The sequence below is a fragment of the Denticeps clupeoides genome, chromosome 18 (genome assembly GCF_900700375.1).
Source record: "Denticeps clupeoides chromosome 18, fDenClu1.1, whole genome shotgun sequence".
Lineage (NCBI taxonomy): Eukaryota > Metazoa > Chordata > Actinopteri > Clupeiformes > Denticipitidae > Denticeps > Denticeps clupeoides.
In genome coordinates, this window is record NC_041724.1 from 19375088 (window position 1) to 19392883 (window position 17796).

Genomic DNA, 17796 nt, shown 5'->3' on the forward strand with positions numbered 1-17796 from the left:
ACTGGTGCTGTGGTAGAATTATTCTGCCTCCATATCCACGTGTTTATTCACTTTTTTAAAACAAATCCACAAATGTAACCAAAGGTGCTGTTTATTATGTGTGGATATGATTTACTGTTGCACAAATGAAATATTGTTATAAGATAAATGCAGTGGTGCTTTGAACTAATGGTATTGATGGTTTTATTGGTGTCTTCCATAGTTAAACACAAGACGCATCACACTGAAAGTTGTAGTTACAGGAGATTCAGAAGCTTATGCATTTTTATAAACACTACAACAGAGATGCATTTATAACAGCAAAGTTCTAAAAAAAGAAAATATTGCATTACAATTACATTTCACTTTATTTTAGGAAATGGGTAGACGTAGTATGTAATCACTTGTGCAGAAAGTACAAGTTTTTTAAAAATCCTCATCAAGGTTAAGCAACACGTGGTTAGGAATGAAATTATTTATGGAATAAAAGACCTGGTCCACAAGTAAAGAGTAATATTTTCAGCATGAGAGCAGACCACATACATGGAGCCACTGTTAAAACAAGCTGCTGGCAAATTTTGGCAGGAGAGCCGTGTGTGAAGAACCAGAGAGATAAATCAGACCTGACCGCGACGTAAGACAGAAGATGAGCGTGTAGTAGTGCGGGTGTCAGAAGCCAGAAGGAGTCAGAATGTTCATGTCTCGAGGTTTCAGCTTGTGTGGTCGTTGGACCACCTTCCCGTCCCCGGCATCTGTGATGTGTGCCTGGTTAATTGGGTCCTCCACAGTCAGACTGACCTGTGTCTTCATGCCATCCAACGTACTCGACTTCTGCACCCCGAAGTATGACTGCAGGGTGAAAGGTCCTGAGGAGAGAATCTTCATCAGACCCAAGATATTTTCCTCCAGTGAAAACATATTGGTCCCCAATAACTGATTCCATGGTAACAAGTGAAAGTGAAGTGATTGTCACATGTGATACACAGCAGCACAGCATACGGTGCACACAGTGAAATTTGTCCTCTACATTTAACCCATCACCCCGAGTGAGCAGTGGGCACCATGACAGGCGCCTGGGGAGCAGTGTGTGGGGACGGTGCTTTACTCAGTGGCACCTTGGCGGGTCGGGATTCGAACCGGCAACCTTCTGATTACGGGGCCGCTTCCTTAACCGCTAGGCCACCACCGCCCCCCAAGGATAGAGTAGCAGCACTTAAAAAAAAATCATATAAAATAATTGTAGGAAAACATGAAAATTAAAACAAATTAGCTACAAATTATACAGACTGCGATTACTCTGAATAATCTGCATTCAAGTGTAGTTTAAAAATGGGGTACAGAAATCTTGACCATATAACTGCCGCATGCGCACCGGAACCCCCTCCAATACAGAGTACAAGAGAAGCTTCTGTCCCCAAAGCCCTCCCACAAGGCCGAGGTCACAGCTCCGCTCAGGAAGTTCGCCGTTAGCTCGTGGAGTTTTTATCTTGGAGAAAACTGCTTCAGTTTAGTTTCTAAAAAGTCCCCATTTCACAGAAAAAGAGAGAACGTGTTATCCGCCATTGTTGTATGTAGGATTAGCTGAGATCAGATGAGGTAGAAAGCATACGTTGATAAAAACCTCTCATGTTTTATACAGTATTTTGTTAGGGATTTGATAAACCCTGTTAGGGACATGCCAGACTTTAAAAAAATAGTTTAAAGAGAGAGAAATAATAAACGACGGCCATCGTATTTTTGCTTTAATGTAATCTTTGAGAGCAGAGTGATCATAAGAATGGCGCTTTGGCGCAGCGTAGTGGTGATATGTGGTTAGGGCGCGTCTGGAAACTGGAGAAATGTCTGGGAGGAATATTGGACTTGTACGTTCTGGAGTACCTGAGGAGCTGCTCTTCGATCCGGGGTCACTTGTGGAGTTCTGGACGACAGAGCGGGTCGAGGCGAAGAAAGTCCACCTGTCGCCACCCGCGCCCTCGTTACCGCCCATCTCTCTGTTGTTGGGTTGGACCGGGACGGGACTCAGCTGGCTCCTACAAACACACAGTTAATAGCAATAAAAAGAGGTACGTAGGACAGGTTAAACCGATCATACCTATTTAAACACACAGTGAACATGCAGTAATTTATACATATCGTCATAACTCAACTACAATAAAGAAAAACTACTTAAACAACATAGTTGCAAAGCCAAGCACATTCAGAAGAAAAGAAAAAACTCTGCAGGTCCATGTCTGACAAACAGCACCTGGACGTTGTCCTGGGACTGATCTTTACATGGATCCATAAGGGATTTTATGTGCAAATTTGCTCCAGTATGTTAATGTCATTGTAAGAATTACATTGCTATATAGTGAAATGATAACCTTTGTCATTATATTTACATTTACCAGACGTCCTTATCCAGAGCGACTTACAATCAGTAGTTACAGGAACAGTCCCCCCCTGGGGACACTCAGGGTTAAGTGTCTTGCTCAGGGACATGATGGTAGTAAGTGGGGTTTAAACCTGGGTCTTCGGGTTCACAGGTGAGTGTGTTACCCACTAGGCTACTACGACACCATATTAGTATTAAATCGCTAGAATTATACTATAAATGCAGCACAGCGAAATGCGTCCTCTGCTTCTCACCATGAGCCTTGATGAGCAGTGTGTGGGGCTGTCCCGAGATCAAGGGGACCTCGGTGGAACTGAACCGAGTCCACCTCCTTACCCACTAGCCCACCACTGCCCCTGTAACTATGTTACTAGTAACATAGTGTTACTGGTCCATCTTCATTTTCTCATATATGCTCTTTGTAATATCTAGAATGACTAAATTATACTAATAGATATTCTGCATATTTAGCAACAGCACAATTCCAGGACATGGAATTGTCATCTGAAATCATCACTGCTATTCTCTAACAGCGCATTGTTGAGTCAGAGATTCTTAATTAAATTTCCAATCAAATCTATTGACCACAGATTTTCATTTCTTCACGTGGATTCCTTCTCTTTTGGATCTGTAGGACCCCTGTCTCCCCACATCAGGCTGCAAAAAATGACAATTCCAGGAGTCCATGGTGGAATATTTCATCTCAGGCACGTTTAGGTTTAGCAGGCAGTCTGCTGAGATGCTCCTTTTACAGCACGACAGACAAGGCAACCAACACCATCTCTCCTCTAAACACTTCTGTTCAACACGTATACTGCTGGGTGGTCGTGTAGCTCGATAAGAAGAGCACGTCGTTCTGGGCCCTTTTACCTTCGCCTACCACTGAACTGTCTACACAGAAGCTGCAAATGGTTCAAATTCAGAAGGTGAGAAGAAGTTAAACGGTAAAAGGTAAGAGACCATTCACAACAACACATTCCAATCAGGTGTACCGGTGGGATGCATGGAGGCACCAGCCCACAGCTTCCAGGATCTGCTGAAGCACCTTGAGCCTTCCTGAGTCACACCTGTAGTTAACTGAAGATACTAAAGCCAGATAAAGAACTTATTAACTCCAACCGCAAAAGCCAGAGTTCCCAAACCAAACTGCATCCACTGAAGACGGACATCGAAAAGTAAAGGAAATACAGTAATGTTTTAAACATTTTAATCCAACTCGTGATAAGTTCATCTGATTGTTGTGGTGAGCATTAAATGGCCCCCTATCGTGAAAATTTTACTTCGAGTTCACCGAGCCTGTCCACTGTCCTGCTGTGCCTAGAAATGGCGGTCGGTGTAAAGAGTGTTTTGGTCATTCTGCTTCACCGTCCAGAGAGCGGCAGCTCAGAAGGTCGGATCTGGAATTTCTCCCCTTATGACATCATACAGGGAAAGGTTACGTCCCGTTTCTCATGCTTTTTCAGGCCAGAAATTGTATGTAAAATGTAAAAACCTATAAGGCTGAGGCTTTCAGGTTATTAAAGGAACATTTTGTGACACTACTTCAGTAATAGTTCAGGTGATTCCCGTTTTTCCAACTAAGTAATATTTCAAAAAGGAACATACATACATTTCTTACATTTCTTTCCATGAACACAAAGTAATCGGAACCTGAGTATAAAATACAGCAACTTAGATGTTGTAATGAGTGTAGGAGGTATGGTGGTGTTCAAGGCTGGTTTTGTGGGTGTATAGGCAGTGGTAGGTATGCATGGTTCCTTACATTTACGGCATTTGGCAGACGGCCTTATCCAGAGCGACTTAGAACGTGCTTTCAAGTTTACTCGGCAGATGCTTTTATCCAAAGCGACTTAAAAGAGGACGACACCAGCAATTCTCATTTGGTTTCTATAGATTTTGAGTTACAAAACTAAGACTCCTGATAAGGCCGAACTTGTCAGAAAAAGAACATGCTCGGAAATTGTTAAGTGCTAAAAAAAATAAAAATTATTGAGTGTGAGTGAGTGTGTTAGACGCGTCTAAATACTTTTTGAACAAGTGGGTTTTCAACTGCTTCTTAAAGGTGGTGGTGGTCTCGGCTAGTCGAATGGAGCCGGGCAAGTTGATTGGGATCGGAGACCCCGTGAAGAGGGAATTTTCAGTCTGGTTTCGTGTGCAGATCTGAGAGGGTGTGCAAGAGTGTATCTGGCTAGTAGTGTGTTGGTGTAAGAGGGAGAACTTCCATTTACAGCCCTGTAGGCAACATCAAGGATTTGAACTCAATGCGAACAGCTCCTGGGAGCCGGTGGAGAGAGGTGAGAAGAGGCGGGACATGGGTATACTTTGGCTGGTTGAAGATGAGACGGGCTGCCATATTTTGGATCATCTGGAGTGGTTTTGTGGTGACTACAGAGGCTCCAGCCAGGAGAGAGTTACAATAGTCCAGTTTGGAGATGACCATTGCCTGGACGAGGAGCTGCGTAGCCTGTTGCGAGAGAAAAGGCCGAATCTTGCGAATGTTGTAGAGAGTGAACCTGCAGGATCTGGAGATCGCAGCAACGTGATGGTTCAAACTCAGTTTGTCATCGATCCAAACTCCAAGGCTTTTTGCAGATGCCGTGGGTGTTAACAGTATCGAGCCAATTTGAATTGAGAGGTTTTGCTGAGGGGAGTTGTTGCCCGGAAAGATCAGAATCTCGGTTTTGGATAGGTTGAGTTGGAGGTGCCAAGAGAGACAGGCCGAGATTTTTGTCGCAATAATGGTATCTTCTGGTGGTAAAGACAAACAGAGCTGGGTGTCGTCAGAGTAGGAGTGATAAGAGAAGCCATGGGATTGGATGATGTGACCAAGTGTATATTGAGAATAGAAAGGGGCCAAGGACAGGGCCTTGTGGAACCCCTGTGGTTACCCCAGAGAGGACAGATGTCTCACCTCCCCATAATACCTTGAAAGACCTGTCTTGAAGATAAGAGGTAAACCAATTTAGTACAGTTCCTGTAATTCCTAAGTGGTTCCGGAGGAGAACGTGTCTGTCTCAGCACTTCCAAGGTCAGTGAAACATCAATCCACAAATGATGGTGGGAAGCCACACACGCTGCACAGGTGTAACACACGTGTGACCACCACACTAGGGATGGACTAGGGCGTGGGGTTAGGGTTTTCAATCGCAGATCTTGAGGCGTATCATACACACCATAAACACCAAGCTGATGATGTCAGGACAGAAATAATGAAAGTAGAAAAGTGCAGAAGATGAAGGTGCTAAATGAATGAGAAAGTGTCATGTGAGGTCGGAATTTTGTTCAGTGGTTCCTATGGTTCACCAGGACCTTAATAATTTGTTCTGTGCATCTTAAGTTAAATGAAACTGAACAAAAGTGAAGACTCACTTATAGTTGGTTATAAATGTGTGTTTAAGAGACATTATTAAATAGATTGATAAATACAAGTTTTATGTCCATGATATGTAGGAATGTACCTGGAATAGAAGACATATCAAGTAGAGGTTTTATCACAAAACTGTGAGGGGTTTCCATGATTGCCTTGGTCACTCTGTGGACACAAGTCAAAGAACCTGAGTGTCAAACAGCAGGTGAGCTAAGCAGAGGTAGGACCCCGTCACCATGGTTACCCCATGACAGGGACATGCTGCTGCAATTGGTGACACTGTACGTACCATCTTCACTCTCCAAAGACTATCTGATAAATGTAAATGTATAGGTATAAATGTATACTATTTACATTCGTCCACACGTCCCCAACAGGAATCTGGAACGTGTTATCCGCCATTGTTGTATGTAGGACGTGTTTGGAGTTAAAGGTCAGGTTGGTGAAAGTGATTGTCACGTGTCAGCACAGCACATGGTGAACACAGTGAAATTTGTCCTCTGCATTTAACCCATCACCCTGAGTGAGCAGTGGGCACCGTGACAGGAGCAGTGTCGGCGCCCGACAGTACTTTAAAGTGAAGTGACACCTCAGTGGCCCCTTGGCGGATCGGGATTCGAACCGGCAACCTTCTGATTACGGGGCCGCTTCCTTAACCGCTAGGCCACCACTGCCCCTGTGTGTGTTCATAACGTTATTTTTGTGCCCCTGTTTAGATTAACGATGTGTTCCGTGGCGGCTGAAACAGATTTAAATGGTAAAAATGGTCACTTCTCGTTTACCGTTTAACTTGCATTTGCAGCTTCAGTGGAGACAGTTCAGTGGTAGGCGAAGGTAAAAGGGCCCAGAACGACGCGCTCTTCTTATCGAGCTACACGACCTGCAACGTTTTCTCCCACCCAGCAGTATACGTTATTTAGGGAGGAGAGATGGTGTCCCTGCTGAGCATGAACTTGTGTGCTCCATCCAGCCTGAGATGAAAGTCCTGGAATCCCATTCGAACGGAACGCTACTCATTGTTGTGATGCAGGATGCAGGGGACATCATGCAGGGGACATCGTGCACAGCAACAGCAGCAGCAGATCTTCTGCTGGACTGGACAACCCTGGGTCTGAACATCTGACCTGCGACAGATTGCTGGGGACGGCTGGGGGCTGACGTTGGGGGTGACACTCGGGGTGCAGGATGGGGTGGACTGTGCTGATGTTGAGACGTTGTCCCCTTTGAAGTCCCCACTAGGCATCTTCAGCTTCTACATGAAAAACAAAAATAGCGTTATGAACACACACAGATATACATGTTATATGTAGGTAGAGTATTAGAGTGACGAATATTGTAAAACGCATCGGAGAGCCACCTTTTACACGGCTGCCTCGTACTGTACTTTCCCTTCGGATTTACACCTTTATCCACTTTCATGATGACGGAGATACGATGTGAAAACCAAGAACGGCTTTAAAACAGACGCAGCAGCAACGCGGCGAAGTACCGACTTCCGGCAACACGTTTCACTTCCGGTTCGACCCCCCGTGTTTCTTAAAGGGACAGGCGGGTCACGGAAATACCATTTTTTTATTTCGTTCTCATTTCATTCTTATTTCATTTTAATTTCTTTCTCATTTACCGCCACAGTCTGTCCCCTGCGCCGGCCGGGCCCGTCCTGGTGGGACTCCGTCCTCTGCCTGCTGTCCTGGGCGAGTTCTGGTTAGAAAGAACAGGCCTGTTCGGTCAGATATTATAGCACATTAGCAGCATTTTAATTTAATAACAATATATATAAATGGAAACCTTACCACGATTTCCCTTATTTGTGTCCTTTTATTTCTTTAAATACCACGAAATAAAGCAATAAAACAATTTAACGCTGTATAAAATGGGACAGTAGTTTTTTTGTAATTATTTTACATTTTCACCTAAAACATGTGTTGTTAAGTAATTAAGTAATAATGTTGTTGGGGTTGTACATGATATAGTGATATATTGTAGTCCATATTATTTATTTAACAAAAAATGTGACACGCACCTTATTCCTTGTATAACTCAATAAATGTACATAGAGCTGCTTTAAAATATTACAATTTCAATACTGTCTACATAAACCCCATCAGTAAGACTCACTGATCATGAGCGAGCTCATCATTGAAGAAGATTTGGTTTTAACCGCAGGTGACCTTGTTACAATGACATCACTCGTATGACTCTGGGGGAAGAAAATGAAAACCTCGCATCACTCTTTACATCCACAGTTAATAAACCCATTTAAGACACACAAGTTTATCTGAACAGTGAACAGTAAAATAAGAAAAGCAACACTGACTGACTTGACCAGATTTGTATATGAATAAGTTTTTCTGAATCTTTAGTTTTGCTTGATTATAGAACTTGTTATATTTTTAATGATTTTGCAATGAAACGTTTAAACCTCTTTTGGATTTTACATCTCACCATCTGCACAGCTTTGGTCTGAAGACTGTTCTCTGGCATCAGCTTTACTTTCTACATGACGTGCCTGTAGGTGTCCTGACCAGACTAATGTCCAGTAGAATGGTACCAAGATAAGTGAAGAACCCAATGAGGAATTTAATGAACTGAACCTCTTCCAGGTGTCTGAATGTGTGTTCTGGAATGACAGGATTTTTCCACGTGACGCAGTCAGTGAAGTCATTGGGTGGAGAGTGGGGTGCCACGTCAAAGGCGTCATCGTAGCTGAAAAAATGGCGTCTTATGACACCAGGGGATGACATCCCACAGAGCTGAAAATAAAAATGCAGCAAACATTTACAAACTCATACACATACACACTTTCACCAACGTCAAAAGGGACTAATATCAATCATTATAAACACACACAGCCTGTCCTTTAGTGAAATCCACTGCTGACGTCCCGCAGAAGAGAAAACTATATTTTTTAATCTTTTTCAAATATATATATTCCTGCAACCAGTAGATGCTGATAAGGATCTTCTGTTGAACATGAACTTGATTATGGACTAAATAAGTGCTGATATTCTAGACTTATTTGATTCCATTGTCTTAAAGGCTGTGAAAAAAGGAATATCAGCACAGTAGCCCACAGGGAGGCTCTTCCAAACTTAGGAGAATTAGAATCCCTTTTTCCAGTATGTTCCTGTTTAATGGGATGCAGGATGTAGGTCATTATATTTTTTTCTGTCCATATTGGCTACAGATATAGCTGAATGTTGACGGTCATGTGGTCTGATGAGTCCAGACTTCCTGTTTCAGAGTGATGGTACATCCGGCTATGGAGAGAGGCGGATGAAGTGATGCAGCCATCATGGCCAGTTCCATTTTCCCCCCCTGACCTGTCACTAACACAGCTGACACATGAAATTGTGTATGTGTATCATTCACGGCACCCTTTTTTATTCAATTACAATTACGGAAAAAACGGGATGGGGGATTTGGAGGAGGATGGAGAATGAACACTGACAATCTGCTTCTGTACCTGCTTATACCAACACAGCAGAAAAAATACCGCAACAAGCAACGTCTGTATTAATCACAGCAAATAATCGATATTAAATGTTATTTAACAGCACACAGTACTAATAAGTACAAGACATGTTCGGTGTGTCTGTGTGAGCCCTAATCTTTACCCCTATGTGCACATCTGAGTCCACGAAGTTTCTCCGTATCTCCATGTAAGTGGTTAATAGTGTATGTGGGGACCCACAGCCCCGCCAACCTGAGGACATGACGAGAGCCTCTGAGAGGGGGGGGCTCGGCCCCTGGGGACCGTGGTATTGTGCCTTCAGAGACCCAACAGAGCCAGGAGGGCCAGACCCTGCCATGCAGCCAGAACCACCCAGACGCGGAGAACCACCCAGTTCCTACAACGCCAGGATTCATCAGGCCCAAATAATGCAAGCGTGGATCAGGGAGGAAGAGACGACCTTTTCACACCTAGACTGGCCATTAACCCTGGTGAGAATCTTTGAGATGTGCTGGAGAAGAATTTGTACAGCAGTGCGATGGACCATCATCTCTACAAGATTTTTACTAAAGATGAGAATGAGGTTCATTAAAAAGGCAGGAGGCCTCAGGGCCGGTTCTGTTTACAGACTCTAAAGGTCACTTGTGGTGACCATCTAACACAAGACTAGCTAGTGTGTCTATGTACTTACATTTTCATAGGGATAAATAGCTTAAACTAATAAATGTTAAGTAAGAATCACATGACTGTTCAGTTGTCCTGCATCTATGTTCCGTTTTACACACTTGCAGACTGCACAGTCTGTCCCTCATTTCCTCTCTTATTATGGCCGTCAGAAACTAAATAACAGGAAGCTTGTGACCTGCAGCTCTTCTGATGAAACATACTTGATTCATTGTTGAATGGAGATTGTTACATTAAAAACAAGCCATCAGGGTTTAGTAGAGCTTTAATAACAGCTCCACCCCAATAGCACTGGTCAACGGTACTAAAACTTTCTAGATGTGCTATTCTGCAATTTCAAAGAATTTAGTTCATTGGAAATGATGTCAATAAAGTGAAGTAGTAGCAGCGATATTTGAAATAAAAGCAGTCACCCAGTCTTGTTCAGGAGGCGTCTGTTGCAGCAGAAGTTGATTGGAGTCTGGTTTTAAAGAATGATTATTAACAGGAAAACTCTTACCTGCTTTGGAGACTTCTCTGGTATGTTATGTCCTCTACCTGTCTCTTCACATGTCTGCATGTACACGTTTATCTGATTTTGACTGCCCACGAGGCTTCTGACCACAGCTGACCTGTGGTTCTAAGTACACGACTCAGTCATGTGGCGCAACTAAGTCAGGTTAAAATATAACCCCACAAAAAAACAACAAGTACCCTACGGCTGCCATTTTAGTGGGAACAATTCTTGAGGGAATTTTTGATTTTGAAATGTTGGCTGAAATACTTCAGGAAGATGATAATAGACAAGCATGTGGTATGGGCACACATTCTGCAGCTCAGAGAGGACCACCTAGGTGAGTAACACTAACATTTAGTGCTATTTAAATGTGGTATTTGTCATATGCAATATGGTCTAAATGCCATGAAATAGTTCAGCCATTGATGAACACATTGTAAAAAATGGCAACAATATTATCAGTTATTAGAGGACATTTATTCTCACAAGGTGAATTAACATGGTTCTTTGTCATGTGTTCTGTTTTAAGGTATAGGATATCCTCTGCTCAGCTGACTCACATGAGAGACTTAGGCTTTAGCTGGATATCTATATCTCGAATAGTTTCTGTGAACATTCAGACATTATACAACCACAGAATACTGGAAAATGGGAATTTCACCAACATTAATAATGAGCAGCTTGATCATCTAATTACTAAGATCCTTCAAAGAACCCCTGGCTCAGAAGAGACCTTCATCACTGGCAGTTTGAGAGGGACAGGTATCAGAGATCAGAAATTGCAAATACGAGAACGATTAAGAATAGTGCATCCAGTGGGAAGAGCCTTACGAGGTCGAACGGAAATTCAACGTCCTCATCCTCGTCTTCCTCCGCTTATCCGGGTCCGGGTAGGAAATCCCAGACAGCCTTCTCCCCAGCCACCTCCACCAGCTCATTCTGCATGACCCCAAGGTGTTCCCAGACCAGACTGGAGATATCATTTCTCCAGCGTGTCCTGGGTCGACGCGTGGGCCTCCTGCCCAATGTGGAGGAGCAGCGGTTCTACTCTGAGTCCCTCCCGAATGTCTGAGCTCCTCACCCTATCTCTGCGCCTGGCCACCCTACGGAGGAAACTCATTTTAGCTACTTGTAACCGCGATCTCGTTGTTTTGGTCATTACCCAAAGCTAATGACCATAGGAGAGGTTTTGGACAAAGATCGAGCGGTAAATCGAGAGCCTTGCTTTCTGGCTCGGCTCCCTCCTCCTTCTCCCCTCACTCGTGAACAAGACCCCGAGATACTTAAACTCCTCCACTTGAGGTAGGACCTCTCCCCCGCCTCGGAGTTGGCAAGCCACTCTTTTCTGGTCGAGAACCACGGTCTCAGATTTGGAGGTGCTGATCCTCATCCCAGCCGCTTCACACTCGGCTGCGAAACTACCCAGCAAGAGCTGAAGGTCAGAGCCTGATGAAGCTAGGAGGACCACATCATCTGCAAAAAGCAGAGACGAGATTCTCCTGCTACCAAACTTGACACCCTCCACACCACGGCTGCGCCTAGAAATTCTGTCCATATAGGTTGTGAACAGAACCAAATACAAAGAGCAGCCCTGGCGGAGTCCAACCCTCACCGGGAACAGGTCCGACTTACTGCCGGCTATGCGCACTCACGCTCCTCTGGTACAGGGACTGAATGGCCCTTAAAAAAGGCCATCCACCCCATTCTCCAGGAGCAACACCCCAACCTTCTCAAAATCCACAAAGCACATGTGGATTGGTTGGGCAAACTCCCATGCCCCCTCCATCACCCTAGCAAGGGTAAAGAACTGGTCCACAGTTCCAAGGCCAGGACGAAAACAACATTGCTCCTCCTCAATCTGAAACTATAAATCGGTGGGTTTGACGAGCTCCTCAAAGTATTCCTTCCTTGAAGTCCCCCTGCTGGACAATGGAGTCCCCAGTCGGAGTACTATCTAGAACTTGTCCCAGGGACTCCAAAAAGGGTGGGTACTCTGAGCTGTTATTTTGCGCATTCAGGACCCATTCCCCGACCCGAAGGCGCAGGGAAGATACCCTCTCGTTCCCCGGGGTAAACCCCAAAAAACAAGCTGAGAGTCTTGGGCCAAAAAGCCAACCCCAGCCCTCCGCCTCTAAGCGCTAGGGCAGTCAACCCATTGTCTGGTGATGGAAATCATGGGACAGAACTCTTTACCACAGCATGTAACCTGCTTCAAACTAATGCTTAGTTGGCAGCTACAACTGTTGATGCATTTCTTAATCGGGGGCATATAGTGCATGAAAGCAAATTAATCCAATAATGTGATTTTGTAAAGACTGCATTTGCAAAAGACTATTTTAAAGTGTTATTTAATTTGACATTTGTTCTACCACAATCATTACTAAAAAGACAATAAATCAGACTTATTTATTTGCACCCATAACAACAGTCTTTATATTGTAATATTCAAGTGGCAATATAGAGTAAGTGAATAGCATAAGTAAACTATGAACTTTAAAACAGAAAAAAACATATTTTCTACGACAGCAAAAAATTACGATTCAACTAACTGGATAACAAAATTTCACCAAATCCACATTATTAAATCTGAAACAGAAACTATGGCTTGATCTACAGTATCAAATAACCTAACTAATATTTACTGTATTGAAGGAAATTCTGAAGCAATTAACACACTTACACAAGACGGGAAAAATGAAATAAAGCACAATTGGAAACCGGGAGTGGGTGGTAAGTTCAATTCTTGTCGTTGGAGAGGAGCCAAGTGCAGCAATGTGGTCACATCCGGCGAAGAAAACAGAGAGACTTGTGTGTAGTCTTTTGCAAATGCAGTCTTTACAAAATCACATTCTTGGATTAATTTGCTTTCATGCGCTATATGCCCCTGATTAAGAAGTGCGACTGTGACCATCAACTCCTCCATGAAACACAAATCACCATGTCAGCAAAATAAACTATTAGATTATTATTTTTCACATGATTAATGCCAGAATGGATTATAGCTATTTAACATGGTTTAGAAAGGATTCAAATTTTAATATGAACAGGAAGTGGGACTAGACATAATCTCTGAATAGGAAACTGACCCAGAAAGTATATTCAGTTTATTAATTGTTTTGTCATCTCAAATCACAGAGAATTTATATAATCTTAAACAAGGGGAATAATAAATCTAATGTTCATCAAACTTACAAAATACCCACCACACTTCATTTGGGACTGAGACATTCTAGACCCTTTGTTGAATTGTCCTTCGACCTCGTAAGGTCCTTCCCACTGGATCCTCTATTGTTAATCGTTCTCGTATTTGCCATCACAAACTCCAGTGATGTAGGTCTCTTCTGAGCCAGGGGTTCTTCGAAGGATCTCCGTAATTAGATGATCAAGCTGCTCATTATTAATGTTGGTGAAATTCCCATTTTCCAGTATTCTGTGGCACGATGTGAAACAAAAGGGGAAAAGACAAACTAGCCCACAGGCGTGTGGTGATTGCCAGTGCTGGGTCTTCACGCACTGGATCCTGGCTGGAGCTGGGTGTGGTGGTGGGGCAGGGTTCGATCCCTGGCTCGGGCTCTGGCCGATCGAACTCCACCCTCAGTCTCTCCAGGAAGTCCTGAAAACCCCTTCTGTCCATCTCTCCATCTCGCCCCAGCCCCATGTTGACCCAGTCAGACGCGTGAGGATGGTGGTGATCTTCTCCGCGTCTGATAGGGAGGGAAGAGCAGCAAAGTACACGCCAGAGGATGTTATAAAAGACTGGCTCCGCTGAAAGGTCCTGGTACCAGAGGGACGTCCCACACGGGGCTGGGCACGTTGGTGGAGATGAAGGTGGGTGTGTGGTGTGGAGGGTGGTGGACGTCCACTACAGCATATGGGGGCCCTGGAGAGGTGGATTCCCCGCGAGGCAGTCCCGGCAGCGCAGTTGCTGGCCTGATCCACCAGCTTACCCCCACGTCACCGTCTTCCTCCTCGCTGTCCTCACACTGCTGGGCGTGATGTGGGTCTCCACTTCACGATGATCTCGGAGCCATCCGGGCCCCGACCGCCCACCAATCCAGGTCATCATCGCTCTCGCTGTCCGTGTCCTCCCACCGGTAGTCCCGTGGGTCGTCCACCCTGCTGACATTCCAGACCCAGGGCGAGATCAGCTCCCCCGGGGAGTACTCCGGCCATCCCATCTCTCCTCTGCCTTTTTCCTCTGCGCTTTTGGAGGGAGCAACGGCATTCTGTCATGACATGGCAAGGAAGGAGGACACATACGCATGACGTCACAAGACGGGGGCTTAATACAATTTAATATTTCAGCCGAAGACATATTGAAAAGCTTGAGAATACCACGCTATCTTACTGACTATTCCAGTGTATTCAACCAATTAGTTCACGTGAGACTGGCATTCAATTTCCATTCAACATATTCCGATTTTCATTCCATATATAAGTTTTGTTCCATATATTCAGTTCCCTGTATATGTGTGTGTGTCACGACTACAGACTTACGGGGGCTTTTTATTACTACACAAACAATAAACACGAATAAACAGCGGCGCGGTGGACGAAAACAATTTAACTACAATAAAGAACGTAAACTTGCCCGCAGGCGTGTGCCGATTGCCAGAACTTCACCCACTGAAGTCAAGTTCATGTCTGAGTTCACGAAAATGCCGGAGACCTGGAAGGGGCGGAAACATCCGGCATTTATGCGCCGTCAGGATTGGCCACCGGTGTTGAGCACAGCTGCCGTCAAGCCTGACAGTGTGTGAGTGTGTGTGTTATGGCTGATTACAATCCCTCTGTGTGAAATGTGAATATTTGTAAGATTTTGATCAGGAATGTAGTAAAAATAATAATAAGAGATACACATAGAAGATGCCACATGTATTTTAATAAATACTGCAATATATTGGTTTCATTTATATGTACACACTGTACAGAAAATGCCCATTTGTGCTTTGTGTAGCAGTAATAGAATAGAATTTTTTTAGGCTATTATTAAAGCTTTATTGAGATAGAGAGAGAGAGAGATCACAGCATATAAAAAAATGAAAATACAACTCTATTTTTCAAAACCGAATTTGATGAGTATCTGTTTCTAAAGACCTCTATCTAGTGTGTCATATCCCTGAATCTGAAGTTTGTAGTTACTCAAACTTCTGAGATGTTCCATGACTGAAGCATTTCAAACACCTAACAACAGAATATGTTCACCATGCAATGTACACGTATACATTTAAATATAATTGCATACATGTAGTAAACAGCGTGAAACATTACGTGCATTAACACTGATCAAAAACTTAGAACATGGGAAAGAAATTAAACTGAGCAGCTTGAATCTATTTTATTTACACTTAAGTTCCCAATGATCTGATAGAATTGAGAAATGGAAAAATCTCATTTCTGTTCAAAATGTGCAGCCACAGACAATATTGAGATTAGTGTACAGCTTGAAATTCAGTATCTGCTTCATTGTGAATTCACTTTAGGATACATGTAGTCTGCCAATCAGAATCGTTTGGAGAAATATTGATATCGTAAAAGGATTGATACACATCCAGCTATTTTGCTTTATGTCTCTGCAGCCAGTAGACTGTAGAATTTACAGAATGAAATTCTTCTTAGTTTATAGGTGAAAATCTGGGATGTTAATGGCTTGTAATGTTTTGTTTGTAGGTGAAGATTTGAAGATGTTGGGAGGGTCAAGCTTGTTGCTCTCGTTTCAACCTCTGGAGGAAACTCCGCTTCTCTTCCAGGAGCTCCTGAATGCGCTTGTTCCGTGTTTTCTCCCGCAGGAACACTCGGCTCCGTCTGTGAATGACGTTGTTGACGCCGACCTCGCTGTCCGCGCCCGTGGTGAACAGTGGAACATCGATGGCATTACTCTCGCCTCTCTGGGGATGCTCTGTTGCCTTGTCTACAGATGTTGGGGATGGAGGTAGGGTTGTCAGAACTGCTGTTGATGGTCTTATCCATTCCAGAGGCTGAGTTGGTAAGGAAGTAGACACAACAAAATGGCTGGTGGACGTAAGGAACCAGTCCGTTGTGGTCAAACCTGAGCCATCACCGCTGGTGTTGATGGTCCTCAGGAGATCCTCACCACTGTCTGCTGAACCACTGGTACCCTCGGTCGACACGCTAGGAGCAAGGCTGAGAACGATGTGTGTCTCAGTAGTAGGGACGGGCATGGTGGGAGTGATGGACGTTGTGTGTGAACCTGGTTGTGTTGGAGGGTACTGCCGGGTGCAGCTGCTTGTGTGTGTGGTCGAATGGTGCGTGATGACGCTGAAGGAGGTGGAGATGTCCTGCGGTACGGTGACGGTGGGGGACATGTGTCTCTGAGGGTCAGGGGTGATGGGCTGGGCCTTGGTTGTGTTGGTGGTGGTGCAGGATTTGCAGCACAGCTGCTGGTATCCTGGTAAGGAGCAGTAGCGCAGGAAGATTTCCATCCGACAGAAGACCGAGCGGTCACGGTTGCAGCTTTGCCCTGAATCACAGAAAATGAAACTGCAATTACAATAAAACGCATGATATGCATATCGTGCATGCAGGTTCACACATACACTCACTAGGCACAACACAAAAACCTCAGCTGGGTTACAGACCACATTTTGTGCATGCCCATGCCATGAACCTGAACCAGAAATGAACCGCCAGGGGGTCAACCGCATTCAACAGGCAACTGCAGCAATGTAGGAGTACTGCCAGTGTAGTAAATAAAACCTGCACATTAATAAGCTCATTACTCTACTCCCCATTTTCTAAATGATACGTTCCAATACATAACATGAAATGAATCTCATCATCATAATGCTGGTTTTCTATTGGTGCTGCAATGATCGCTCCCCATTCCCACCTAAAATGGAAAGTTAGGGGTGTACTCACTTTTGTTGCCAGCAGTTTAAACATTAATGTCTGTGTGTTTAGTCATTTTAAGGGGACAATTATATAAGCTGGACACAAATTGCAGAATTTGAGGGAATAGGATCACCTCATCAGGGTGGTAGTAGCCTAGTGGGTAACACACTCGCCTATGAACCAGAAGACCCAGGTTCGAATCCCACTTACTACCATCGTGTCCCTGAGCAAGACACTTAACCCTAAGTTGCTCCAGTGGGACTGTCCCTGTAACTACTGATTGTAAGTCGCTCTGGATAAGGGCGTCTGATAAATGCTGTAAATGTAAATGTAAATGTCATCAGAAATGATGGCGACCATGAAAGACCAAATTCCTGTAGTCTGATCCCAGCATGAAGTAATCACATTTGGTGGCATGCAGACATCACCAATATTGAGAAGGCTGTGACCATACTGACCAGACCAGAAGATTTCTCTCAGCCGGAAGAAAGGCTTGGCAAGCAGCTGGGATGGGTCAGAAGCAGTGGGAAGGAGAAAGGCCTACGTGTGAGCTGTAAAGTGCCGCTACGTTGGCCAGTTGATCTCATTTG

The 17796-nt window shown here is 44.2% G+C and overlaps 2 protein-coding genes across 7 annotated transcripts in view; both read right to left on the reverse strand.

Annotated features, from left to right (window-relative positions):
- Positions 1-166: 166 nt before the first annotated feature.
- Positions 167-10486, reverse strand: LOC114768091 (putative monooxygenase p33MONOX). Of its 2 annotated transcripts, XM_028960191.1 has the most exons (7): positions 10358-10486; positions 8315-8473; positions 7839-7920; positions 7345-7421; positions 6845-6972; positions 1858-2009; positions 167-845 (listed from the first exon to the last, which is right to left on the reverse strand). In XM_028960191.1, the coding sequence occupies exons 1-7, from the start codon at positions 10415-10417 to the stop codon at positions 649-651; spliced, it is 855 nt and encodes a 284-aa protein (XP_028816024.1). In that variant the 5' UTR covers positions 10418-10486; the 3' UTR covers positions 167-648. The 2 variants fall into 2 exon arrangements, with proteins under 2 accessions (XP_028816024.1, XP_028816025.1); XM_028960192.1 differs by lacking the exons at positions 8315-8473; positions 10358-10486 and adding an exon at positions 8166-8219.
- A 4730-nt stretch (positions 10487-15216) lies between these two features.
- The window catches only part of LOC114768075 (A disintegrin and metalloproteinase with thrombospondin motifs 2-like), a 39508-nt gene continuing 36928 nt past the window's right edge, over positions 15217-17796 (reverse strand). For all 5 annotated transcript variants that reach the window (XM_028960160.1, XM_028960159.1, XM_028960158.1 and 2 more), the window contains one exon: positions 15217-16835. In XM_028960160.1, coding sequence (XP_028815993.1) covers positions 16051-16835 — 785 coding nt within the window. In that variant the 3' untranslated portion in view covers positions 15217-16050. The remainder of the gene's footprint in view (positions 16836-17796) is intronic.

Coding starts and splice junctions, on each gene's coding strand:
- LOC114768091 (XM_028960191.1), bottom strand. CDS start 10,417: ATGCAGACATGTGAAGAGACAGGTAGAGGACATAACATACCAGAGAAG. Junction 8,474..10,357: donor CAGAGAAGTCTCCAAAGCAG/GTAAGAGTTTTC, acceptor TTTTATTTTCAG/CTCTGTGGGATGTCATCCCC. Junction 7,422..7,838: donor GATGAGCTCGCTCATGATCA/GTGAGTCTTACT, acceptor CTTTCTAACCAG/AACTCGCCCAGGACAGCAGG.